General features: G+C 35.3%; 1 protein-coding gene across 8 annotated transcripts in view; it reads left to right on the forward strand.

Annotated features, from left to right (window-relative positions):
* The first annotated feature begins 1,595 nt into the window (after positions 1-1,595).
* ABCA6 (ATP binding cassette subfamily A member 6) overlaps positions 1,596-27,612 on the forward strand; it is a 60,353-nt gene continuing 34,336 nt past the window's right edge. For 4 of the 8 annotated variants that reach the window (XR_014291970.1, XM_082604969.1, XM_082604973.1 and 1 more), the window contains exons 1-16: positions 1,854-1,988; positions 2,512-2,595; positions 3,118-3,218; positions 4,728-4,932; positions 5,956-6,117; positions 7,309-7,412; positions 7,800-8,026; positions 11,885-12,026; positions 12,798-12,983; positions 16,031-16,178; positions 17,539-17,707; positions 21,192-21,250; positions 24,291-24,401; positions 24,806-24,981; positions 25,172-25,291; positions 27,093-27,231. Coding sequence is in view for 7 of the 8 variants with exons in the window: in XM_082604969.1 (XP_082461095.1) it covers positions 3,123-3,218; positions 4,728-4,932; positions 5,956-6,117; positions 7,309-7,412; positions 7,800-8,026; positions 11,885-12,026; positions 12,798-12,983; positions 16,031-16,178; positions 17,539-17,707; positions 21,192-21,250; positions 24,291-24,401; positions 24,806-24,981; positions 25,172-25,291; positions 27,093-27,231 (2,044 nt within the window). In the remaining variant the exon portion in view is untranslated. The other 4 variants (XM_082604972.1, XM_082604971.1, XM_082604970.1 and 1 more) reach the window with 4 other exon arrangements.

Genomic DNA, 27,612 nt, shown 5'->3' on the forward strand with positions numbered 1-27,612 from the left:
TTTTCCTTTGGGTAGTAGGTGAGGTTTTTCTAGTTTCTCTTTCTAGCACTGAACAGTTCTGTGAAGCTTCTGGATTCATGCAGAGATATGAAGCCCAGCTTTACAACCTGTCAAGGACCAAGTCCTGGTCATCGGGTATTGAAATACCTCTTTGGGCTATTGTATTTCTGACATAGCACTCATAGTTCTGGCTTTAATTTCTCTTTTCAGTTTTAGCTTCTGGCAATGTGCCTTCATTTCTGTCTGTTTCTTCCATTGATTCTTCCTTTTTTTCCTTTATTTTTTCTTCTTCCTTTTTAAAGTTGGTTATACATCTGAACATCTGTGTTAGATGTATTTTACTCACTATTTCAATGTGCTTCTAGCTGGAGGGCAGGCATTTCCTTATCATATTCGGTCATATTTCTGGGGAAATCCTTGGGTTTAAATAAGGAAAATAGCCCCTAAAATAAAAATAAATCAGGGTAAAGGAGTCAAGAAAGAGGAATAAAAAGAATACACAAGAAACAATGACAAGAAGTGAAACTAGTAAAATATATTTAACTAATTATTCATATTGTAGTTGTGAATCTTAATGCAATTGTAAGAAAGGCAAAGTGAAAATGATTCCTAAAATAGAGTCTAAAACAAGTGTAACAACAAAATTAATAAAAACCTATATTTTTTATAATAAAAACCTATAAAATAATAATAAAATAATAAATAAAATAATAAAATAAAATAAAATAATAATAAAAACCTATAAAAACTATATTTCAGGTGATTTAAAAGAAACTTAGAATCTTTGGGCCATTGACCTTTTATTGATATAAAATTTTAACAGTTTTATGACTATCCACCCCATCCCCCTTCCAAGAGGCATTTAGAACATCTTTTTACTTTGTTTTTGCCAATTTTTAATGTAAAAGACATGTACTATTTCACGGTTAACTATTTTTAAAAACAGAACTAATTACCAAGGAGAGAAATGTCTATAAAAAATACCATGACTTTAAATGTTTGTTTTAAAATTATACCTCTTTTCTCCAGAACATCTCTCAGCTTTATGATTATTAACATCTGTGGACTGGGAGCCATGTCAAATATTTGAGATTTCCCAATTCAAGGACTTTGATTTCTTGTTTTGAGATTTACTTTGGCAGGTCAAGAAGTTTGTAACTCTTTACAGAGATAGACGGTGCAATGCGAATTGAAATACATTTCAGTTTTTTCCTAGTCTTCACGTTTAAAAATTGACCTGAATCTTTTCTTATTTTTTTTAGTCCTTAGCGATCTGCTTACTTTTATTTTGTTCAGATGCTTATGAAATCCTACATCCATGATGAACGGAGCAGGAGAAAGGAATTTGTTCGTAATTCTTCACTTGTCCAATGTAGGTGTTTCTCCAAGGCAGGCTATGGATTGCTTAACTTTTTTAGGCAAAAACAAAAAACAAAACAAAACAAAAAACTCAGCTCCAGTGCATTCTGGGGTGTGCCTAAGTTAGTCAGATATGTCAATGGCAGTTGTATTTAGGCATTAGTAGTGGGAAAAAAAAAACAGCTAAAGATTTCTCATACAAATTTAACTACTTTGTTTGGTTAGTTACTCATTTATTGCCCTTTACCCAATCTTAGTCTCATCATGTCTGAAGAGCTAATTCCATTTTCCTTGTTTACTATTTCCCCCCTTATCCCTGGAGTTGAAAGGCCAAGTGAACAAACACAGTGTTTGTTTTATTCCTAACCAACCCCGGAACAGTCATTTCCCTGCAGAATAATTGGCTTAGAGAAGAAAAGACAGAAAACAGAACAAGATCATCATGTGCAGATTGCTCTGGCTACACCCCTTCTCAGAAACCAGCCTGGGTAAGAACTGTTGGGAGGAAGCATTCATTTAAAGAATATATGAAGAAGTGGCAATAAAGAAATTTTAATTGTTGCCTTAGACAAAAGGAAGTGTGCTTTGACAGTGTTTCCAGCGTGCTTTTTTTTCTCATTATCCTGACAGTAAGTAAAGCTCTGTTTTGTTGTGCTGTATGCCAAACATACGGGTGAACACTGCTAAAATCAATCTATTTTTCAGATGTTTCCAAATACTTACGTGTTTTGTATTGAAGACCTGAAGACAAAATGTTTCTGTTTCTTCCTAACCAACTTTTATTGTGTAGATACAACAGTAGAATATAGGAAAATAGTAAAATTTGCTTTTGTACTAGCTGAGGGAGAATTGTCTGAATATTTTGATATGCAAATCTAAAAGAATTTAATTTTGATATTATAAAAACTGAAAAAAAATTTCTCTGTTCATTTGCAGACATTTGGACAAAATTTCCTGTGTGATCTTTCTTTATTTCTTTCTTTCTTTCTTTTCTTCCTTCTTTCTCTCTCTTTCTTTCTCTCTCTCTTTCTTTCTTTCTCTTTCTTTCTTTCTCTCTTTCTTTCCTTACTTTGTAGTTTGTTCCCTCAGTTATTCAGGGACTTCTGAATTCAGAAAATTGACATAAATTGTTTTATTCTTCCTGTGTATCAGAATCAAGTTTCAAGTCCTTTGAGTCTGGATTGTTATCTGATGGCCTAACTCTTTTGATAAAAGTTGTTCAATTCAATCTGGAAGGTAAATACCAAAAGAAAGTACTTCCTTGGGATTGTTTCTAATGAACATAATTAATTATTTAGATGAGTTTAAATAATCAGAATTTTTATGTTAATTTGATTAGCTCTGGGATATCTATTCAAATGTAAAGAACAGAAAATTATTATTATTCAGATGAGATACAATTCAACTGCTCTGTTTATATAGTTGAATTTCTGGTATAAAATGTCAAAAATGGGAAGTATTTTACAGGTTCTGAATCAAAGTATCTTTTCCATTGTAATTGTAATTGTTGTAAAATTGTAATAATAGTTCACTCTACTTCCCTGTCATTACTCTTCTCCCAAATAGTTTACAGTGAGCATACTTGATGTCAAATTTTACAGTCATGATTATTGAAATAATATTTTAAATCCTTTTTTTTTTGCAGTTCTGAAAGGTAGGAAATATTTTCCCCCAAAATATGATCAAGGTTTTCCTTATTACACTTATTTTTCTAGTTGATACTCCACCACGTTTACTTTCTCTTTGTTTAATGAACAGGCTAAATGCAAATGAAACAAAAAAGTGTGTACCAGCAAACTCAAGCACTTCTGTGCAAGAATCTTCTTAAGAAATGGAGGATGAAAAGACAGAGCTTATTGGTATGTTTGACCATTTACCTCTTTCCAAAGTTAGCATTATGCTTTTATTTCATTGCCTCATGATTCTCTTATTCTATATTTTAAATAACAGACTGCATCTATTTTATTTTATGTTTTTTAAGGAGCTGTAAGGATGTACATTTTTTTTATTGAATGAAAGACTCTTTAAATTCTGTAGTGCTTTACAATTTTAAAAAGTTTCCCACACATAATTTCATATAATCCTATAATAACCCTTTTCTTCTCCTACTCCTATATTGTCCCTCCCCCTTTCCCTCTCCCCACTGGAAACCACCAGTTTGTTCTCTATATCTATGCAGACTGCATCTATTGACTTTAAATTTGTCTCTAGTTATACTTGTTGAACTGAGAGACTCACAGCAGTCTCTGAAAAACAATGTAGAATTAGAAAGACCAACTATTACTCATTGTTTTCAAAAGGAGAATAACTGAAAATCTAATTGTATGGTAAGTTATAGCAACTATTAAAGCTGCTCTCATGGATAATCAATTTAGAGTCAAGAAATATTAAAAATAGTGTCTAGCAGAAATAGAGGAATTTATTGTAAATTGGGTGGACCTATTTTCAAGGCCATGAATTTTCTACACAGAGATTATTTCCAAGAATTATGACCAAGTAACACCACTAATTGTCAGTGTGCATTAAATCCCCAAATTTCAATGCTTAACACAGCAAAGGTTTATTTTTCACTCTTTTCACAGTCTAAATAAGGGTGGCAGTGAAAGTGACACGAGTTGGGTAGGTTGAGGAATCTTCACACAGTCACCCAGAGACCCAGGCTCCTTCATCATGAGAGTCTGCCAGCGCCCTAGACTTTGGAGACATTCACTGGATCCTCTGCGGCCAGTCAGATCACGAAGCAGAAGGACTGAGACAGAGAGAATAGGGAAGGTTGTGCAGTGTTCCATTAGCCAGGCCTGGAAACAGTGCAGATCATCTCTGCCCACATTCCACTGGCGAGAACTCAAGCATTTGGTCCCACTTCATTGCCGGAGGCTAGGGATGTGGCCCAGCCTTGCACCAAGCAGGGGGAGGTGACTAATACTGATGGACCACTAGACAGTCTCTTCCACTTTGTCCCTTCTCATTCTCTTTGACTTCCAATACAAGGATATGACAGTTGACAAAAATGTTTCTCTTTGCCATCATGAGCTCTATCTGGGATACTCTGTGTCTTATAGACCCTAGAATCACCTGCCCATGCATATAAGGATTGCAGTCCTGTTAGTCATCCTGTTAGGCTCTAGGCTGGCTTCTGCAGTAGTTCATGACTTAATGCAAAAGTTTTGTTCTAGTACTGGAGAATGATATATGTGACAACTATCTCGATATAGATCTTTCATTGGGTTCCCTTTTCTCTTAAGAGTGAGAGCAAAGAGAAGCCAACTATATGGTGAAATTGTAATTTGTCTTCAATTGTCCTCTGGTGTTGACTGAGCTCCTTAAGGGAATACAATCTAAATGTGTTCTCTTTTTTTTATATATAGGAATGGGGGTTCCCAATACTTTTAGGACTTTATATGGGCATATTTTCATATTTAAAAGAAAATGTGCATTTTCCTGAAATGCCTCCTCAGAATCTGGGAAGGGTAGATAAATTTAATAGCTCTTCTATGGATGTTGTATACACACCGATCTCCAACATAACCCAGCAGATAATGAATAAGACGGCACGTGCTCCCTTTTTGAAAGGTAGGTGGCCAAAAAGTATTACTGATTTTATTTTAGATCTTTTTGAAAAAGTGTGTACCTTTTTAATTTGAAATCACAGTTATCCATTATGCTAATGATCTAGGTATCAATATAACACACAAATTTGGTCAGTTTTTTCTTTCTCTCATAGCAATTAGCCTTTTAAACCCTTTCAGCTTGATGAGGGTATACTTCAGGTAGGCCTACATTTCTACTGGAATTTAAATAAAACAATAGATTTGTAATTTCAGATTTTCAGAATAATACCTAGGAGGAATAGGCTATTGGGGAGTGTGGGTGTTTTCACATGGAAATATAATGATTAAGATTTATAATTGAGGAAAAAACAAATAAAAGAAATTAGGTCATGGTTATTCTACACTAATTTCAGAACTATGAAAATTAAGGATGGATAATCTAAAGATATTCTGTCTGCATATGGTATAATTTGTAAGCATCTTTAAAGGTCTTCATTCTAAATGAGGTTTCTAAGTAACTGATATAAGCAGAATGTGCATTTCACTCATGGGCAAGTTGGGTGCAGTCTGGTTAGCTACTCTTTAATCCTCGATTTCTAACAGGTAAAATTGCTGGCTGTTACAAATAGAGTCACTTTGTGGTCTTGGTTCCTGTATAAGGCAAAGACCATATGAAGTGCCTTTGTTTTAGTAAATCTAAAATCTGGAGTCCTCTGACCACATAATAACTGCTACGGTTACCTCTATTTCTGTATCCCAATTCCCTTATGCATACTACCTTGGCAAATAGTTTTATATACCTAAAACTTGCTCTAATACCTGTCATTATTAAAAGAAAACATTTAATTCTCATGCATGTCTCCTGATTCTAGAATCTAAAACAAAAAATTTCCCTTTTTGCCTTTCGGGATAAGTTTAATTTAAAGGGAAAATGATTTTAGTTAATTCCAATGGAAAATATGTGATGACAAAGTTTGATATCACAGTCTATTTTGGTGAAACTCTAACAGTCCTCTGTGTCTATTTTTCACCATGCAATTCACAGGAAGAAGAGTCATTGGTGCACCAGATCAAAAATATATGGATAAAATACTTCTAGACAATTTCCCATACACCGTGGGAGTCATCTTTAATGACGCTTTTTCTTATAAGTTAAAATTTTATCAGGGATATTATATTCCGATTTTGAAAGAAGATCTTTTCACAGGTGACTTTCCATATAAAATAACACTATGGCATTTTTCATGTTTTTAACACATGGAGTAGGATGGGATGGGCAACAAAGATACTTTTGATGGCACAAGAGAAAATACACAAAACACATTTTATTGCTGAGCTTATTCCAAAGTCAATCATATCTTCCCCCTCTAGGAAGGCTCTCAAAAAACCATTGAGTCATCCAACAGATACATAGTGAATTCACAAGTGCATGTTGGAAAGGATGCAGAGATGACCAAAACTGATAGGTCCCAGACTCAGGTGAGAGTCCAGATTAGCAGGAAAGACAGCCAGTGAACAATTAATGACCAGTGCAAGGAAAGGTGCTTGGGGGACTTAGACCAGGGGTTCCTAAGAAGCTGTGCGACTAGAGAAGTTCTGCCTGGAGAATTGATGGTTACAGGAACACCAGAGGAAATGGCATGTGTGGGGTGTGGAGGACATTGCATTCCAGATAGAAGAGGAGCCTGCGGGGGCCCAGGGGTGGGAGAGAGCACCTGTTAGTTGGTATGGGAGAGCAGCAGTCCTGCATAGCTGGACAGAACACACAAAAAGGAATGGGATGAGAGAAGGAGGCCGAAGTTACTCAAGGGCTAGACCCTGTGCCGTCTTGAAAACCTAAGGCAATGGAGAGCCATCGAGGTACTTTAATCAGGGCAGAGACATGATTAGATTTCCAAGCCTAAGGGAGTGCTCTGGATTTAGCCCAGAGAACGGATTGCAGAGAATACGGTGAAACATACTAGTGGGCTGATGGTGGCTTAGACCCGAATGGAGATTTTTTAAAATTGTGGTGGCCAGGAAAGACCTCTGTGATGAGTTAACTTTTGAAAAGAGATCAGGATGGAGGGAAGGAGTGAGCGATGGATCTGTCTGGAGGGAGAGCAGTTGAACACAAAAGAAGTTCTAGTACTACTGTGCGTTTGGCGTTCTGAGGCACAGCAAGGAGTCCAGGATGGTTCAAGCAGAGCATTTGCTTTCATCTTCTTTTCATTTTCTAAGACTTTCTGTGCATACCATGTTTTCCATGAATCAAATTGCCATATTAGAGACTTCACTTGCTCCTTTTATCTATGTGGTGAAGTCTCCTCTAGATCGTTCTTTCTTGGATTCTTTTTTCTTATTTTCCAATTGCCTTCGTTGCATAATGTTGGTCCTGCTTTTTTCTTTGTGCTTATAGCTCATTGTCGGGGTACAGATCATGAGTTTTCCTGTTCATTGGCTAAATACTGGAGTAGAGGATTCGTGACTTTACAAACTGCCATCAATGCTGCTATTATACAAGTAAGAAGAGTTCTAGTAACTAATGTGAAGTTATTCCAGAGGCATCAAGGTTTTGATCAAAGATGGTGTCTACTCACGTTTTCATGTGTTTATATAATGAAGCAGGCATCCAAATGGCGAAATTGAATTTTAGGCAAAGGAGCACATTACTTTCTATTTTAACCTTAAATTTTCAAGTAGTTATAGAATGGCAGGAAATTTCAACAACGATGTACAGGGAGGCCCATGTGCCGTTCATCTAGTTTCTCCGGAAAGTAACATCTTGCATAACCACAGAACAGTATTAAAACCAGGAAATGTACATTGGTACAATCCCCATAGCTTATTCAGATTTCACCAGTTCCTATACTTTAAGTAACGATTTTGTTCATTTGAACCCTTCTTTAGATCACGACAAATCACTATGTGACGGAGGAGTTGATGTCAGTTACTGCTATAAATATGAAGACATTACCCTTTATTTTTAAAGAGAACCTTCAAAATGAGATGTTTATTTTTTACTGCTTGCTTTACTTCTCCCCATTTATATATTTTTTATCACTCAATGTTTCAAAAGAGAGAAAAAAGTATAAGGATTTGATGAAAATGATGGGTCTGCAAGATTCAGCATTCTGGTGAGTGACTGACTCCAGTAGTGCAAATGAGTAAACAGAGAAGTTCGGAAGCAGTGAAAATGTGTTACTGTTTCAGAACACCATGATTTCAACCCGATACATTGCCTACTTTGCTGTTGGCGTTGTTCCGACTTTTCAGTTTAGTCTTCGTTAAGTTTTGCTTTGCAAGATCGCGATTATAATTTGCCGGGCACTTTTTCTGTGCCATAAGCATGTTAAGCCAATGCTATGATAGAGGTACCAGTAAGATCACAGAGAATGAAAAAGAGCTGCCCATTGTCAAATGGATGGTGTGTGCAGGGACTCAAACCCAGGAGCCCTAATTTTTTAAAAATTTTTTATTGGAGTGTAGTTGATTTACAGTGCTGTGTTAGTTTCAGGTGTGCAGCAAAGTGAATCAGTTATACAGATACACGTATCCACTCTTTTTTAGATTCTTTTCCTATATAGGTCATTACAGAGTACTGAGTAGAGTTCCCTGTGCTCTACAGTAGGTCCTTATTAGTTACCTATTTTATATATAGTAGTGTGGATATGTCAATCCCAGTCTCACAGGTTATTCCCCCCCACCCCCCCCGCTTTTCCCTCTGGTAACCATAAGTTTGTTTTCTACGTCTGTGACTTTATTTCTGTTTTGTAAATAAGTTCATTTGTACAATTTTTCTAGATTCCACATGTAAGTGATATCATATGATATTTGTCTTTCTCTGTCTGACTTACTTCACTCAGTATGACAATCTCTAGGCCCATCCATGTTGCTGCAAATGGCATTATCTCATTCTTTTTATGGCTGAGTAATATTCCATTGTATATATGTACCACATCTTCTTTATCCATTCCTCTGTCAATGGACATTTAGGTTGCTTCCATGACCTGGCTATTGTAACTAGTGCTGCTGTGAACATTGGGGTGCATGTATCATTTTGAATTATGATTTTCTCTGGATATATGCCCAGGAGTGGGATTGCAGGATCATATGGCAACTCTATTTTTAGTTTTTTAAGGAACCTCCATACTGTTCTCCATAGTGGCTGTATCAATTTACATTCCCACCAACAGTGCAAGAGGGTTCCCTTTTCTCCACACCCTCTCCAGCATTTATTGTTTGTAGATTGTTTGGTGATGGCCATTCTGACTGGTGTGAGGTGATACCGCATTGTAATTTTCATTTGCATTTCTCTAATAATTAGTGTAATGGGGCATATTTTCATGTGCCCAGGTGCCCTAATGTCAACTCTCCTGCTTGGTCTACCCATAGTTATCACTTGATTTCTCTACACTTCCTCTTGTTGAAGAAAGTATGATCCTATAATGGCTAACTTCTGTTCTGAGATTGGGTAACTTGGGGTATATTTTTTTGGAGCAACTAAATACCATATGTTGGAGTTGAGATAACCTATAAAGGTGCCCAGTACATAGGCTGGCATATAAGAAGCACTTAATAAGAGCATTTGCTTTATATATTGATATATTTATATCATATCTTGCTCCATTTTACAAACGATTTAAAGTGATTTTAAAATATATATTTCAACATATTTATCATGTATGTATGTATCTATGCATGTATTTGTATTATAATAAAAATAAATAATTGATGAGTAGAAACAAAGATTTAGCAAAATAATAAATAGGTAATATTAACAGATAAATATGCAAATCATACAAGTTCTAAGCTTCTAAGAGGCCAAGGCAGAGAATTCTGCAATACCATCAGTCACAAAATTCACACTGGCTAGGCAAAGAAAAAAAGAAAAATAATCTGTTTGCTTTACCCTAAAAGAAACCTAACATTTTTCCAATGTTGAATCCTGGGAGATATTTCTTGTATACTCCCCATATCAAGAAAATACTCTTTATGGTTGTGGTACTATCAGAATGGATGAGGGACTATTTATTGAACAATCCCTTGCAAGATACATGTTCCCTGAAATAAAATTAAGGTCTAGGAAATTTAAAATTTTCTATGAAGTATATTTTATTAACAGAGAGAGTTTTAATTCTAATATAACTGAACTGTGAAATAGGAAAAGAGGAAACTGGGTCTTGAAATAAAAAAAGAGAGGAGAGGAGTGTTTTTGCGGTGGAAGCTTGGGAAATACAAAGGAATGGATGGAGTTTGTTAGGAGGGAAAGAGAGAGAGGAACTGTGGGAAAATGACCATCTTTCAGCCCAGGACTTGTCCTGGGGGCAGCATCCCTGCAGCCACCTTAGAACAGGTAAGCACAAGCCAACTCTAGATTAAAATCAGAAAGTACTGGTTATTTAGATGTGGATTCATTCTCAGGATAAATGCTTCTTAATATGCATGTAACCTAAAATTTAGCAAAATGAATATATTCCTTAAAACTAAGAAGGAAAAAAATTCTGAAACGTTTTTATTAAGTACAGAGTGTCTACTGGAAATAAGTTTTACAGCACACCACCCCCGGTTTTGTTTTGTTTTGTTTTTTACTAATGCCATAAATGTGAAATGTAGTCAATATTTATCCGATAAATGTGATGTCTGAAATTGTTTTATCCTGAAGATTTTCATAGATTTATTAACATCCCCTCAACTCCCTGCAATAAGTTCCTTTTTCTAGATAATGTTTTAACTTTCTTCATTAGTAGTTCCCTTACCCTATGGTTTTTCAATTCCTACTTATGGCAGTTCCCTTCTTTACTCAGGAAGTGAATTCTGCAGACTGTGGTGTGCTTTTCCAAGAACGCTGATGTTCTAACACAGTCTGAATCATTGTAATGACATGAAATTTTAAAAAGAATTCAAATAAGCAATAATTAAACATGTTCTATTGGAACATATTAATGCAAGTTCCTGGTTTAATACTTTTGCTGTTTTTTCCAGCAGTTGAATTATTATTAGGCAATTTTATGTAGAAGAAAGAGCTCTGGGCTGAACGAAAGCCTACAGCTGCTATCTTAGCGTTGTTTTTGATTTACATTGTTGACCTTGAGTATGCCCATTAACTAGGAATATGAACTGCAGTTTACTCATCTGTAAAATGAGAAGCTTGGACTAAAACACCCTGTAGGCCTCTTAGATTCACTGCTATTTCTAATAACCACTTCATAAAAATGTGAACACTAGCACATTTAAAGCAAAACAGTGTGAACCCTTAAGGGTGTGCCATAAGCTATATTGGTTTAAATAAAGAAGTCATGAATGGGAATAGCAAGACTGGAATGAGCTTAGTACACTTATAAAATTTCAATTTTCTGCCGCTAGGGAGGTTGGAGGTGCTGCTGGCTGAGATCGTCAAGAATGGGCAAGTTATCATCTGCCCCCAGTACATCCATGGTTACTTGATTGATCAGAAGCTGTTAAGTTTCCTTCCAATTTTATAATTAGAACACTCTGGTAATATATAATAAAGCTGAAGGTACAAAAATGCTAATCTCCTTTATTTCAGCAATTTCACCTTAAAGAAATTTTTTTGTGCACTTTCCCCAAAAAGACAAATACAAGAATATTTTTAGCAACATTGCATTAGAAATAAAAATTGGAAACAACCTAAATGTCCATGGGCAGGAGAACATTGAGATATATTTATACAATGAAATGTTATACTGCAGTGTATAATATTGTACGTGTTGTGGATAAGGGCAAGTTGCAAGAGAATACAGATAAGGTGATACTGTTTATGCATGTTCATATTATTTATATAATACTTGAATACAGAGCTGATACCTAGCCATGGCACCAGCACAGCCATTGTAATATTAGTCATATTTTAGTTATTAATCTAGGTGGCAGTTACAATGGTAATCATTGTATTATTCTTTAGATATTTTGGTATGTTTTAAATATTTCATAATAAAGTTAAAACAACTGAAATAATATTTGTCTTTATTTAGGCTCTCCTGGGGTTTAATCTATGCTGGTTTCATCTTCATTACTTCTATAATCATTACAATTATCATAATATCTACCCAAATTATAGTCATGACGGGCTTCATGGTTATATTTACCCTCTTTTTCTTATATGGCTTATCTTTGGTAAGTTCATACATTTATTACCATTTTCTCTGCTTTAGGTCTTAGTTATATGTAGCAAAAATTAATGTCTCAGAAGGCAACTATAGCAGCTTCTTTCATGTGTGCGTGTGTGTGTGTGTGTGTGTGTGTGTGTGTTTGCTTGAGAAAGTCTTTATGAGTATGAGAAAATGATATAACCTAAATAAAACTGGACCTATTTTTTGCATCAAGGTCTGAATTAATGAAATTATGCATCTAAAAATTATTTTGACTATAAAACTATCTAGGACTTTTCTAGATGATTAATAAAGATGCTCTTAACAGCTGGACCCATCTTTTTTCCCAGTGGTTCCCCATCATGTGGTAGTTTTTCACACCTCTTTGCCCTCTTCACCCTGCTCTGACTTCCTATGTAACCCCCTCTTCCTTCTCTGGATAAGAGCCTCTAATTTCCCCACCCTCCAGGGTGTTTTCTGCAGAGCGTATGTAGACGCTCTTTGTTAATATATTAATTTAGTTTCTGTCCGTCTTTCCAAGTCTGTATTTCTAACCTTTCCTCAGCTCTTCCTGCAGCTTTCCTCACTCTTTCCTTGGCAACAGAAACCCAGCATTTGAGTAGGGCAAATAAGGATTCTCTTTACAAAGAGGTTGAGACAAGGACGGAGCATAATTATACCTTAATATTGTTCATCACTGTCTCCATGATAAATATTTATGTTATGATATGAAGATCCTTATTTTAAGGTGCTACCAATGACTGTCAGTCTATGTAATGTCTTCTCTCTCTTTCAGATAGCTTTGGCATTCCTGATGACTGTGCTGTTAAAGAAAACTATCCTCACCAGTTTGGTTGTGTTTGTCCTCACTCTCTTTTGGGGGGGTGTGGGATTCACTGCATTTTATAGACAACTTCCGTCACCTTTGGAATGGATTTTCAGTATTTGTAGCCCCTTTGCCTTCACTGCTGGAATTAACCAGGTGAGATCATTGTTAATTGGTTTATTATTGAATTTTCAAAAGAACTAGACCCTTCATGATCTTCATAATCAACACTTTCAGATTAAGAACTTTTATTCTAAACAATTCTACTCTAAAGCTAAATTTGAAAATGTTATTATTACATTGCAGAAAAATTGTCATCTCACAAGGAAACTTGAAGAAAAAGTTTTTCCAGATAATTCTTCCAGATTTTCCTTTCTCAGACATATTTTCACTTTTAAGTACTTTCTTCTAGTGTTTTTTCCTATATGCAAATATTTACCTTTCTTCTCTTATCACATAATGAAAGCATTCTGCTAGTTTGTTAAGAATTGTTGTATAAACCTCTTTTTGAAACCTCAAATATGAAAAGCTTTCAAGACATAAATTTACAGTTTAATAAATAATTTAAGTGAATCAAAGCACACATGAACTAGATCAAGAAATAGAATGTGGACAAAACCCCAGAAGCATTTCTAAACACTCCTTCCTCCTAAATGGTAAAAGGTTTATGATAATCACCACCTTGCTTTTCATTATCATCTAAGTATGTGTTCCTAAATACAATTTTTTAGTTTTGCCTATTTTTAACTTTATATAGGTGATATTGTACAAAGTGATTTTTGAAGATCTTGCTTTTTTCACTCAACATTATGTTTTTACATGTCATATACAATTTGAGTGTAGCTGTAGTATGGTTTTTATAGTATTGTGTGAATATACTATTTTCTTTTGATGGACAAAAATATTTTCCAGCTTCTGACTGTTATTAGTAACTTACCAATAAATTCTTACACATATTTCCTAGTAAATATGGGTATTCAATTCTGTTTGGTATATGTTTGGGAGTTGAACAGCGTATGTATATCTAGCGCTAGAGTATGAATCTCTTAATCTTCATAGTTACTATCAAATATTTTTCCAAAATGATTGCAGTTCTTTACTTTTGCACCAACAGTGTTTCAGAGTTTCATTTGCTCCAAATCTTCACCAACATTTGGTATTGTTAGTCTTTCAAATTTTAGCCATTCTGGCAGATAAGTAATGATATATCATTGTGGTGTTAATTTGCATTTTCCTGATTATTGATGAAGTTGCATGAACTGCAGTATTTCCTTTGTCACAACTGAACCAATCATGTCCTGACCCATCCGTCTATCCTTGCACTGATACCACATTGTCTCAATTGTTTTGCTTTATAATATGTCTTGATATCTGGTGGTAACAATTTTACTTTCTTTTCTTTTTAAAAGAAAATCTTATTTTCTTTTTCAAGAGCGTGTCTTCTATACTAGGTTCTTAGAAATGATGAAAATTTTAGAATTAACTTAAGTTTTATATATATATATATATACATACACATACACACAGTAGATATGCTCAAAGCTGTTGAGATTTTGGTGCAGTTGAATTTTTCAATCACTTTGAGGAAACTGACACTTGCTTTTGGTCATGAACACATTTTATCTTCACATTCATTTCTCCTTAGTAACTATTTCAGTTTTCTGTATAGATTCTTGCACATTTTTGTTTGATTTATTCCAAAGGTTGTTTTTTGATACTTCTGATGCCATTATAGATAGCGTCTATGTTTAAATTCTTACTTTTAAATGTTTGTTGCTAATGTAGAGATATGCAATTGATTTCTGTACATTGGCATTGTGTCCACTATCATTGCTATATTCTTTTTTTTTAACATCTTTATTGGAGTATAATTGCTTTACAATGGTGTGTTAGTTTCTGCTTTATAATGTAGTTCTTTTGTTAAATCTAGTATTTTTCTGGGTTTTATCTTGGGATTTCCTTATGTATAATCATGATGTCTACAAATAATGATGGTTTATTTTGTCCTTATGACATTTATTTATTTTTCTTGCCTTACTGCACCTTTAGTATATACAACATTGAATAGAAATGCAGGGGGAAAAAAGATTTCAACTTTCACAATTAAGCATGGTTTTTGGTGTTGGTCTTCCTACATTGAATTCACCAGATAAAAGAAGACCTTTTATCGTCTTAGTTTGTAAAGAGACTTTATTATAATTGGACACTGAATTTTATCAGTTGCTTTTTCTGCAGTTATTAATTACATTATTTCTGCTTCAGTCTGTTTTATTTTGAATTACATTGATTGATCTTCAAATGTTGATCCAGCCTTGCATTCCTAGAATAAACTCAACTTTGTCATGAAATGTTAACAGTCTTAACATAAACTGAGAAGTTGTAGAGTATCTAGGGTGAGGAACTGGGCTTGGGAGCTGGACTTCCTGTATTCTGAGTCCAGCTTTATCACTCTTCACTATGTGGTTTTTTTTTTTTTTTTTTTTTGCGGTACGCGGGCCTCTCACTGCTGCGGCCTCTCCCGTTGTGGAGCACAGGCTCCAGATGCGCAGGCCCAGCAGCCACGGTTCACGGGCTCAGCTGCTCCATGGGGACCCTCAACCACTGCGCCACCAGGGAAGCCTTCACTATGTAATTTTGACCACATCTGACTAAGCTAACCAACTTCTCTGTGCCTCAGTTTCATCATATGTAAAATGCAGATGAGAAATAATAAGTCCTATCTTATACGATTATAATGAAGATTAAATGGGATAATATAAAAAGCACTTAGAACAGTGCCTAGAACATGGTAGCTATTATTACGTGGCAAAATTATAAATACAAATCTTTATTTATAGTAATAACTAGAAAAAGAGATCGTTCTCTTATCATCATCCTAATAACCTTCAAAGAATTCTTCATATTCTTTTTAAAATTTATATTTCTTTGTTGCATGGGGTAGATAGTTTGCAATACTGTGATGACTTTATGAATAAAACAAAGGTACTATAAATAAAGTTCCTGTTACTAAAACACTGTATTTTTAACAATCGGTATTTCCTTCTAATATTCCTTTGATTACTGTAAAATAGAAATAGTTTCACTAATAGCTTCGTTATGAGGGCTTGTTGAAAAAGCTACTTAATAAAAGGATAATTCTTGCTGCTACATTGAATTATTTTTACTTAATTTAAATATTTATTATTATTTTGTTTGAATCTTAGATTATCCACCTGGATTATAATATGAATGGTGTAGTTTTTCCTGACACTTCAGGGGACTCATATATAATGATAGCAACTTTTTCCATATTGGCTTTTGATGCTGTTTTGTACTTGGTGTTGGCATTATACTTTGACAAAATCTTACCCTGTAAGTAATAATGGGTTTTTCTCTGACATCCTCAGATACTGAGCACATTGAAGATGTTTTTGTTAAGGTTATATAAATATATTTTAAGAAATGAAGAATGACAAGTATTTCCCATCACAGGCTGAATGAGTTCTTTCTTTCTACTTCTTAGTTTTAATGGTCTGAAGGAACTGTTATATAAAAATAATTATTCTTCTGAATGTAATATAGTGGTATACAGTAGTGATAATTTTAATGCATATTATAATTATGTAGTGTTAAATAATGTTACTCTTTTCAAGGATCCCTGAGAGTGTTTTCAAAGAATGATATTTAGGATTTGTATCAGGACGAGTGGAAATAACTTAGTTCTTAAGATGGTTGTGGTTAGCGTAGGGCCATTGTACGGTGAAATTGCTTCCTAGTAAGTATTTTTTCCTCTTACAAGAAGAAGGGTAGATTGTAAACTAAGCACAGCTGGACAGGACCTAAGGTGGGAAATAATCAGTGTTTTCCTCACTCCCCTCTGTTTATGGGAGGGCCATTTGTGCATCATTTAAGGAGATAACAAATGAAAATTACAGAGGATGATTTCATCATTATTCTTTAAACTTTCCATATATTGCTCATATTTACAGAAGTATATTACCCAGTTAGATTTTCTTTATCTTGAAAACAACTAAAAATTTCACATAAGCCTAGAATTCCTGCACACATACTAGAATCAGAATGCTTTTTCCTTGCAAAATCTTATTTATATATCATATTTTTTATGTTCCTTCCACTTTGACTATATTTAAGTTTGTCGTATACATTCCTATGTATTTAATTGTATGTATTTCTGTTTTTTTTTTATCACTTCTGGTTAATATCTGAAGAACCTTAATAATAAATACTATTTCATTTTTTAAAATCTAGAGCATGACCATATATTCATCCTGAACAAATTAATTTCTCCATGTACTTTTTATTCATATACCATATAGATTTCAGTATTATGTTCAATCGTATTATTGGGTCAAGTGATTTCTTAAGTTCACAAACATATTTAAAATTATTTTTATGCGCCATATTAAGGCTTTTCCCGGCCAATATTTAATTTAATCATTATTCTAAACACCTTTTAGAACACATTTTATTCAAACCTTTGATTTATACTTCATCAAAAGTTCTATTATATTGTTTAACTTTTGTAATAATTTTAATTTTCATTATTTTCTTCACTCTCAAGCTTTCTTCTCAATAAAAGGAAGTTAGAAAGTAAAGAATTTCTTTATGATGCTTAAACATCCAAGACATTCTATACTGTTCTAAATAAGGCTTCCTTGCTCATTGTTTTCATGTTACTGAGCAAACATTTTATTGCCTCTTGATTAATTAGATGGAAATGAGCACCGTTACTCTCCATTATTTTTCCTGAAGTCATCATCTTGTTTCCAACACCAAAGGACTGATAGTAAGGTCATTGAAAAAGAAGTAGATCCTGAGTTCCCCTCTGATGATTATTTTGAACGAGTAGCTCCAGAATTCCAAGGAAAAGAAGCCATCAGGTAATCACACATATACTAATATACGGGTGCAAGGTGAATGAATTTTTCAAAAATTTTATTGAAATCTAGTTAATTTACAATGTTGTGTTCATTTCTGCTGTACAGCAAAGTGATTCACTTCTACATATACATACCTTCTTTTTCACGTTCCTTTCCGTTTTGGTTTATCCCAGGATATTAAACATAGTTCCCTATTACCACATCACCCTCCATCTTGTCTCCTCCCTGTTTCTGTCTCTTGTCCCCCACCTCTGTTTTATTGCTGCTCTTTTCTTTCTCTGAATCCCTTCCTTCATAGTTTTGTCTGGCTTATATGGTCTAATGGAAGAAGTAAGAAATTTGGAATCAACATTTCTTAGATCTTAATACCACGCTCCCCTCTCATTTGATGTGGAATCTTGTAGAAATGGTTAGTTTCTCTGAGTCTCTGTATCCTTTATGAAACAAGAGTAACATCTACTTTATCGGGTTGTTTGTAACAGACTTATATGAGGAGCTTTTCACATATCTCTGCTCTCAGACCCTACCTCCAGGGATTCTAATTCAGGGACAGTGGGCTTGAACCCAAGTATCTGTGGATTTTAAAGAGCCCCGTAGATTTTCCTAATGTGCATTGAAGGTAAAGAATGAGAGAGTTTTAAACATTAAGCATTTAGTTAGCAAATATTCACACAGTGCTTACTATGTACTGGACACGCATTTAATTCTCACAGAAAGCTTTTAGGCAGGCACTTCTATTTTGCACATTTCACGAATGAGAGAAGTGAAGTGCTGAGAGGTTGACTCTTGCCCAGTGTCACACACTCGTAACAGAGGACCTGAGCTTGGAATCCAGTCAGGCTCCAGAGTCTATACTCGCAAGCTCTAGCTACTGAGGAGATGTCTGGAGGCAAAGGAAGATGAAAAACAGGGAGCTATAGCTGGGAAGTGAAGCATTTCTAAGAGCATGGTTGAACCTATGTGTACCTAAGCTTCGTCCTTCTAATCCTGACCCTATTGTTTGTTAAGCGTTCTGAGGGGCTACAGCCCCTCCCAATCCAGGCTTGATAGAAAGCATCCATCCGAAAGAGAAAAGCCAAGTGAGGGACAGTCTCCCCAGATGCAGTGTCATCAGTCCCTCTCTACCAGTAGAGAACACTAAGTATAAAATTATATTACTATTCAAATGATAATAACTTTCAGATTCAGTCTCCTAAGAGAGCCTTAAGGTTAGTTTACATAGATCAAAAAATGCTTGTTCTTCGACTTTTGTGAAGGAGAGAAAAGTGAAATGTCCTCACCCTTAGCCCGCAACCCTGACCAATCTATGTGCTGTTGATTCTAGACATCCTGTCTCTTTGCTGGGTTCTTTGCTAACATGGCGGTCTGGGCCAGGAAGGGAAAGTCCTCTGGCCAGGAAGGGAAAGTCATCTGATCCAAAGCCTGTCCATTCAAGCTTTTGGCTCCGTCATGCGGCTCCACACCCCAGATCCACACCAAAGCAGCAAAGCCGGCTTCGGGACCCCACAGGGTAGCTCTTCCGTGACAAATGCTGCATCTTCAGTCACTACCGAGGCAGGTTCTGGGGCTGCAAGACGGCCTGCAATCGACCTTCCCAATCCACAAGTCTTACTGCTTCTTTCTTCACCTTTTCTTAGGAAAATCATTGCCCTTCCTCTCTGCTAGACAAGTGTCAAGTCTACTGCAATGTATCCCAACATGTGAATTTGATTTTGCACGGATATAGAAGATACTGAGATACTGATTCCCTTTTTCAAAGGCATCCCTGCTTTATATACTAAGGACTTCTTCCTCTTTCCTGAGTAGCCCTTCAGCTCTGTGTATCTGGAAGTGTGGAGGAAAGCTTGCAGAGTTCTAACCAGAATCAAGATCTTCATTCTGTAAAAAAAAATATCTATTTTTCATTCACAACTTGCTCCCTCTCACCCACAACCCCCTCCCAGTCCTTCTCTGGGGGCATTTGTTTGCACGTCTGTCCATTTCTGTAACTACACCATACATGCAACATTCCCAGAACATAGGCAGGATGTCTGCTCCAAACATAAATGGCTACCATCATCTCTGAAATCCAAAAACAGCCAGCCTCTCCCAGATAGAAGTTTATTATTTAAAATAAAATATTAAAGCCTCACTTCAACAGCGTCCCACTACACAAAGAAAGGCGGAAATAAAATACCCTGTCGGATTTAGCAGTTTTGAAGCCTTTTTCTTTTAAATCTCCAGACTCTTTGCTGTAACCCTGCCCATCGCCTGCATCCTGGTTGAATAAATGTCCTTACCTTTATTCTGATTCAGGCTCAGAAAAGAGGGTGACTAAACTCTGTTTCCCTTTGACCTCGAATATGCATCGTATATGATCTTATATGGTTGTGACATCGCTAATCTGTCTGAGCCTAGTTCCTGCTTCATCCTGTATCAGTTTCTTTTGAAATTCCAATGTGCATTCAACTTTGGTAATCATTGATTTAGAGGTGTGTGTGTGTGTGTGTGTGTGTGTATGTTTGGATGAAGCAATCCAGCAAACCTTTAGATGTGTGAGCCTAAAGCCCAGGGAAAAGGATGGTGTCAGTTTTAGGTTGGTGTTGAAACTGTGAGAACCAATGAAATAGCTCATTGACAGAGTCTAGAAGGAGAAGACCCATAATATACACAGAGAACCCTGTGGAACAGCAAGGTGATGTCTGGTGAAAGAAGAGTACTCTACAAGGAAACAGAGAAGGAACTTTTAGAAAAATAGGAAGAAAAAAATTAAAGTTGAATGTTACCTTGAAAGTAGACACGTTCAACAAGGAAAATTAGGAGACCTCAATAGCGACCCCTACTCCAATAAGTAAGGATGGAAAAGTATTTGTTGCATTTGGCCATCAGGAGGACACAAATGTTTTCAGTAGGAAGAGGTTGCTTCCTACTGAAGCAACCAGGGGAGTGGGGTCAGAAGCCAGCGTGACCAAGGAGGAAGTGACACGTGAGGGAGGGGAGATGGCAAGTTTACATTTTAGCTTGAAAAATTGTCTTAAGGGGAGGGGGGAGATTTGATTCTATCTAAAGCAGAGTTTGAAGCCAAAGAGAAGCTCTCAGGGAGGAAACTATGGAAAGTGCAGGTGACAGAGGGTCTGATTAATGACCAAGATTGAAGGGGTTGGGAGATGATGTTTAAAGAGTGCAGATAAATGAGTGCTCTTGCACAGGTGAAGAAACACCAAATGTTCTAAAACTCGGGGAAGAAAGTGAGAGTAATTACAGAGCATTCTACTTTTCCAAGTGAAACACTAGTAATTTAATTGTAACTTTCTAGAGGGACTCTTTTTTCTCCCTCAGGGGAAGCGTTTAATTAGAAATGAGTCTTGGTCTTTCTAAGTAGACTGTTATATGTCATCCCTTATTTCATGTAAAGTTGGCTGCATCTCTCTCACTCGGGGTGTTCACGAGCTGTACTATTCTTACTTTCCTGTTGGCTAAGTAAGTGCCCATTTTGTTATTTCAGAATCAGAAATGTTAAAAAAGAATATAAAGAAAAAACTGGAAAAGTGGAAGTATTGAAAGGTAAAGAAAAACATTTCATTGACTTCTTTATTACAAAAAATGGAGAAAATTCAATGTGAAAAGTTAGAGGATATGGATAAGCAAAACAGAAAAAAATACAAACAACCTAACTCTACCACCTGGAAATTAACCATGATTAAGAACTGGATGTAAAATCCTTCCAGATGTTTCATGGATCTATTAATCTACAAAAGTGGAATCCTACAGTGAAAAATGCCTCTTCATTTTTAAAGAAGAATTTGCTATAAGCAATATTTTATTGTATTTGCACTATGAGGAAAAAACGTCTAGACTTAAAATGGATACTTTTTTTTTATACTAGCCAGGGAATTTACATAGTTTACGTGTACTGGTGAGATTAACACAAAAAATTAACCTTTGACCATGAATTAAATTTCACAAGTCAATACCCTATGGCAAACATAGTTTATAATTTCTTGTGAACCAACATATTTGAAACTGAGTATTCTCACAAATGTAGTTTTTTTATTTAACAACATTTTAAGCAAGCATCAGAGTTAGTGGTTATATTTCATAGAGGACTGCTTGCTCTTATGAATAATGATTTTTAGGAGGAATGTAAAGTATTTTTAGAAAAGACAGAAACCTTAAAATTTTAAAAAGGAAGAGCCATAGACCCTCTCAAAGGTTGAGAGTTCTTTGGTCCATTTTGCTTACATTGCAATTATTTTCTAACAAGTGCAGATCCCTTAACTCAATTTTACTTATTCCTTTGAGATTACATCTTTCCTTTGAGAATTTAATGTACTTGTGTAAACAAGTTGGTTTTTTGGGTTTTTTCCTAGTTGATAAAATTTTATTATTATTCATATTCCCTTCTGCATCTTTTAAAAATGTCTCCTTATATTATGTATTTAAGATGGATAAGTGGAAAGACTCCCATATGTATTTCTTTCTGACAGTTTAAATTTAAGCTTATTCTTATCAAATACCATCTAGCTCTGTGATTTCATTTTTTTAATTTTAGCCAAAGATACGTTAAATATTTTTAAATATATCATTTCAGTTTCCAGAGCGTGTTATGAACTACTTTTGCCCTCATTAGTTTGTCTAAATAGTTTCAACTTCTGCAGGATTTCTTATATTTTTAAAAGTAGCGGAACCTTAAAAACTTTAAAATCATTGAGCATCGGTAGATGTGAAAACATGTGAAACAACCAGCTGGAGTTACTCTTTGGAAAGTAAGGACGGGAGCTGCCCCCTCACCCCGCGAAGCTGGTGCCTGTGGCCACTTGGAACATTCTTGAAAATGTGCCTTTGAGTCCCTTGTCTGCAGCCTGTTAGCTAAACAGGGCTAAATAGCACTCCATTGTATGGACCCCATGATTTAGTTAACTAACACGCTGGTATAGGAAATTCCGTTTGTTTCCAATTTTTTCACTCTCATAAAAAACGCTATAATCTACCTTCTTGCTCAATCTTTGTAAAGATCATTAATTATTTGCTGAATAAAAATTTCTAGAAGCAGAATTATTCAAATGGGGCCATATTCTTAAGATTCTTGGTTCATATATCAAGTTATTTCCTTCCAAGGTTATAAAAATTCATACTCCCATAAGCAGTAATGAACAACAACAGTAAGAATAGCAACAAACGTTTAACGTTTATTGAGTGCTTAGTGTATGCTGGGAACTATGCTAAATGACATACATGGGCTTTTTTTTCCTTTTTACCCTTTAATCCTATGAGATCCATAATGTCTCTCCCACTTTGTGTATGAGGAAACTGAGGCTTATATTTCTTTTTTCAGTTAGTACTTGTCATTTCCAAGATAGCTAGTGTCACTTTTCTCTTATCCTTGAAAACATTTTTGTTTCCCATTTAAAAACAATAAACATAAAAGTTGTTAATGTAACTTGTTTAGTTGTCCCAATATTGTTTATTAATTAACTCATCTTTTTGATGAATTTGAAAGGTTGTTTCATTAATCTTTATTTCTTATCTTTACTTTGGCTCCTTTTAGGTTTCTATTCTTGTTCTATTGGTCAGTGTATCCTGGACCAGTAATATATTATTTTAATTATTATATTTGCTCCACTGCTATGACTGTTACTAATATTTTAATTATCATGGTTTTCCAATATATTTTAATATCTTGTAGCCAAGACTGATTTCATACTGTTCTTTAAATTTTCTTAATTATTTGAGTTTATTCTTCCAATGATCTTTAGAATCTTTTAGTCCAATTGTAAACGAGGGTTTTAATGGATTGGATTACAACAGGAAGAATTTTCCCTTTACTTACAATTATTTTTACTAGCACATTTAATAGCTGAGTAAACCAAACCTTATAGAATTTCATTTATCCAAGATCATCCAGATAGAAAATAAATGAACTGAAATTTCAGCCCAGTCATTAATTTCAATAACATTAGAAAGTAGGTCACTTAATTTAATTGAAAGGATTGATCATTTAGATATAATGTATTATAAGATTCTTAAGAATTTCATCTTACTCTGTTCAACAACTTTCCGTAACAAAGTTTGATTTTTCACTTGGTGGTAAGACAAATGAACAAAAAATAATACCTCAAAGGATTCTTAGCTAAATGATTTTTCTATTTGCCAATGCAAAACATTTATAACAAAAGAATAGAAAAATGGGCTCAGGGAGACATATAAATTTTTGGTGAATATATTTTAGAAGGTAATTAATGCCATGGAATATGTTTATGATTTAATATTTGAAAAGGCAGGCTAGGGAAAAATAGAGTATGATCAAAGTTTATAAATATATTTACATATTCATATATGCAAATGCAAGGATGTAAGTTTATTACAATGTTAATATTTGGAATTATCCTTGATTTTATCTTCTAAAGTGATTGTATTTATTTCTCAAATATTCTACAGTAAGCATGTTTTTTTAGCAACCAGGAAAATATCGAATATTATATATTTTAAACTATTGAAATGCTTCAGAATATACAATTAAAATAAATTGTCTTGTTCTGTTTTTAGAAACAGCCCTGTCTATTGCCCTCTCGTTTATAATGTTAATATTTTATTCTAAAAACAGGCTTGTTCTTTGACATATATGAAGGTCAAATCACAGCAATTCTGGGCCACAGTGGAGCTGGCAAATCTTTGCTGCTAAACATCCTTAATGGATTGTCTGTTCCAACAGAAGGTGGGCAAAAAGATATTTCCCAAAGGCAAGATGTCTGATAATAGAATGAGGTCATATGTATGCCTTTCTCACTTTAAGGTTAAATTTAACTGCTTAAGAGGAAATAATATTTGTTTATCTGGAGCTGTTTATCAGAGCTGTAAGGTTTTATATATATTTTGTATTTCCCAAATTTTCGTGAAAATCATTATCTTTATTCCATTGCTGTGTGATACTCCAGGGAAATATACACTATTCTGAGCATCTATTTATGTTAAGACTAATTAGTAGTTGTTAATAAATTATAAAGTCATTATTTTAGATATTTCTGAATATATGCCAATATATTCCTGAATAAGATCTCCAGACATTAATAAATCATGTTATCTTGCCAATGTTAAATTATTTTTAACTTCCATTCTTAGGATCAGTTACCATCTATAATAAAAATCTCTCTGAAATGCAAGACTTGGAGGAAATCCAAAAGATAACTGGTGTTTGTCCTCAATTCAATGTTCAGTTTGACACACTCACTGTGAAGGAAAACCTCAGGCTGTTTGCTAAAATAAAAGGGATTCCGCCACAGGAAGTGGAACAAGAGGTAGATGGGTGTGCTCGGGGTTCACTGAACTGCCAACCATTTGCCAAGTTAAATCAGTGATTTACTGCCCTGTTTTGAATAAAATTTAGGCAATGAGGTCCTTTAAAATGTACATACTACTTTAACAGATGGTTAAAATTGCATAATATGCATCATCTTGGATTATGAGCTTTGTATCTCTCTGGTCTAGGTACAAAGAATTTTATTGGAGTTGGACATACAGAACATTCAGAATAATATTGCTGCACATCTAAGTGAAGGTCAGAAAAGAAAGCTGACCATTGGGATTGCCATTTTAGGAGACCCTCAAGTAAGTGCGATTATACATATGGAGGAATGCAGACTGAGTATCAGGAAAAAGTCCAGCTCTTCTTCGTGTGTGTGTGTGTGTGTGTGTGTGTGTGTGTGTGTGGTGTGATAAAAACATTTTGTTGTATACACAGGTGATGAAATTACATGCCCATTTATTATTATTATTATTATCATTGAAATCCAATTGACCTACAACACTACGTGTGTTCTAGGTGCACAACATACTGATTCAATATTTTTGTGCATTACAAAAGATCACCATGATAAATCTAGTTACTGTCTGTCATTGTACAAAGTAATTACAATATTATTGACCACATTCCCCAAGCTGTACATTTCATCCCCGTGACTCATTTATTTTGTAACTGGAGGTTTGTCCCTCTTAATCTCCCTCACCTATTTCTCTCATCCTCCCACCCCCTCCCTTCTGGCAACCACTGGTTTGTTCTCTGTATCTGAGTCTGTTTCCATTTTGTTCTGTTTGTTTGCTTGTTTTCTTTTTTAGATTCCACAAGTAAATGAGATCATATAGTATTTGTCTTTCTCTGTCTTATTTCACTTAGCATAACACCCTCTAGGTCTATCCCTGTTGTCACAAATGGCAAGAGTTCATTCTTTTTAATGGCTGAGTGACAGTCTATTGTATATATACACCACATCTTCTTTATCCATTCATCTATTGATGGACACTTAGGTGGCTTCCATGTCCTGGCTATTGTAAATAGTGCTGCTATGATCATAGGGGTGCATGCATCTTTTTGAATTAGTGTTTCAGGGTTTTTTTTGGAAAAATATCCAGAAGTAAAATTGCTGGATTGTGTGGTGGTTCTATTTTTAATTTAAGTTTTTGAAGATCCTCCACACTGTTCTCCATAGTGGCTGCACCAATTTACATTCCCACCAACAGTGCACGAGGGCTCCCTTTTCTCCACATCCTCACTGACACTTGCTATTTGTTGTCTTTTGGATAAGAGCCATTCTGACAAGTGTGAGGTGATATCTCATAGTGTTTTTTTGTTTTGTTTTGTTTTGTTTTTGCGGTACGCGGGCCTCTCACTGTTGTGGCCTCTCCCGTTGTGGAGCACAGCCTCTGGACGTGCAGGCTCAGCGGCCATGGCTTACGGGCCCAGCCGTTCCACAGCATGTGGGATCCTCCCGGACCGGGGCACGAACCCGTGTCCCCTGCATCGGCAGGCGGACTCCCAACCACTACGCCACCAGGGAAGCCTCATTGTGGTTTTGATGTGCATTTCCCTGATGATTAGTGATGTTGAGTATCTGTTCATGTGTCTGTTGGCCATTTCTTTTAAAAATGTCTATTCAGATTCCTTGACCATTTTGTAATCAGATTTTTTTTTTGAGTTGAGTCATGTGAGTTCTTTGTTTATTTTGGATATTAACTCATCGGTCATATCATTTGCAAATATCTTCTCCCATTCAGTAGGCAGCCTTTGGTTTTGTTGATAGTCTCCTTCCCTCTGCAAAAGCTTTTTTGTTTGATGTAGTCCCATTTGTTTATTTTTGCTTTTGTTTCCCTTGCCTGAGGAGACATATCCAAAAAATATTGCTAAGACTAATGTCAAAGAAGTGAAGCTCTTCTTTTACCACTAAAAGTAGTAGAGTTTTCATTATAATATATCAGGAGAGAACCTACTATGTTTAACCATGAGTGTAAGTATATTGGATATACATGCTTGGATAGTTTTTATTTTGCTTGGTTTTGATTGTTTCCCATGCTCTAGTGTGGAAACAATTAACATGGAAGAGAGGCACAGTTTATGTATCTTCACTGTCTGTAGGTTTTGCTATTAGATGAGCCAACTGTGGGATTAGATCCCTTCTCAAGACATCGAGTGTGGAGCTTCCTCAAGGAGCACAAAGCAGACCGTGTGATCCTCTTGAGTACTAACTTCATGGATGAAGCTGACATCCTGGCTGGTAATTGTTGGTTTTATCTCAGTATGACAATGAAGAATTTGTGAAGTATTTATTCCCAGGGCAAGACCCCTGCTCTTGTTACCTTGGTGTGTCTATACTGCATAGGAATCCGGGGGGTGACAGGCATCTAGTCCCACTGTAGAATTCCTCACCAGCAGGACATATGTTGGACTGTGAGTGCTAATAAAAAACTGATTTTTTTTCACATCAGCTTTTGATTAATTTCAACAACATCCCAATCTTCTTTCATGTATATTTGGTTGAAAAATATCCACTCGTCCTTTAGCATCCAGAGTAGAAAATATGCCCATGGAATTTATGATGTGTTTTTTTTTCAAGTATTGGAGGGCACGGAAGTGGACTGAGATGCATAAGCTCATT

This window comes from Mesoplodon mirus (genome assembly GCF_964341445.2).
Source record: "Mesoplodon mirus genome assembly, chromosome: 18".
NCBI classification, from domain to species: Eukaryota; Metazoa; Chordata; class Mammalia; order Artiodactyla; family Ziphiidae; genus Mesoplodon; species Mesoplodon mirus.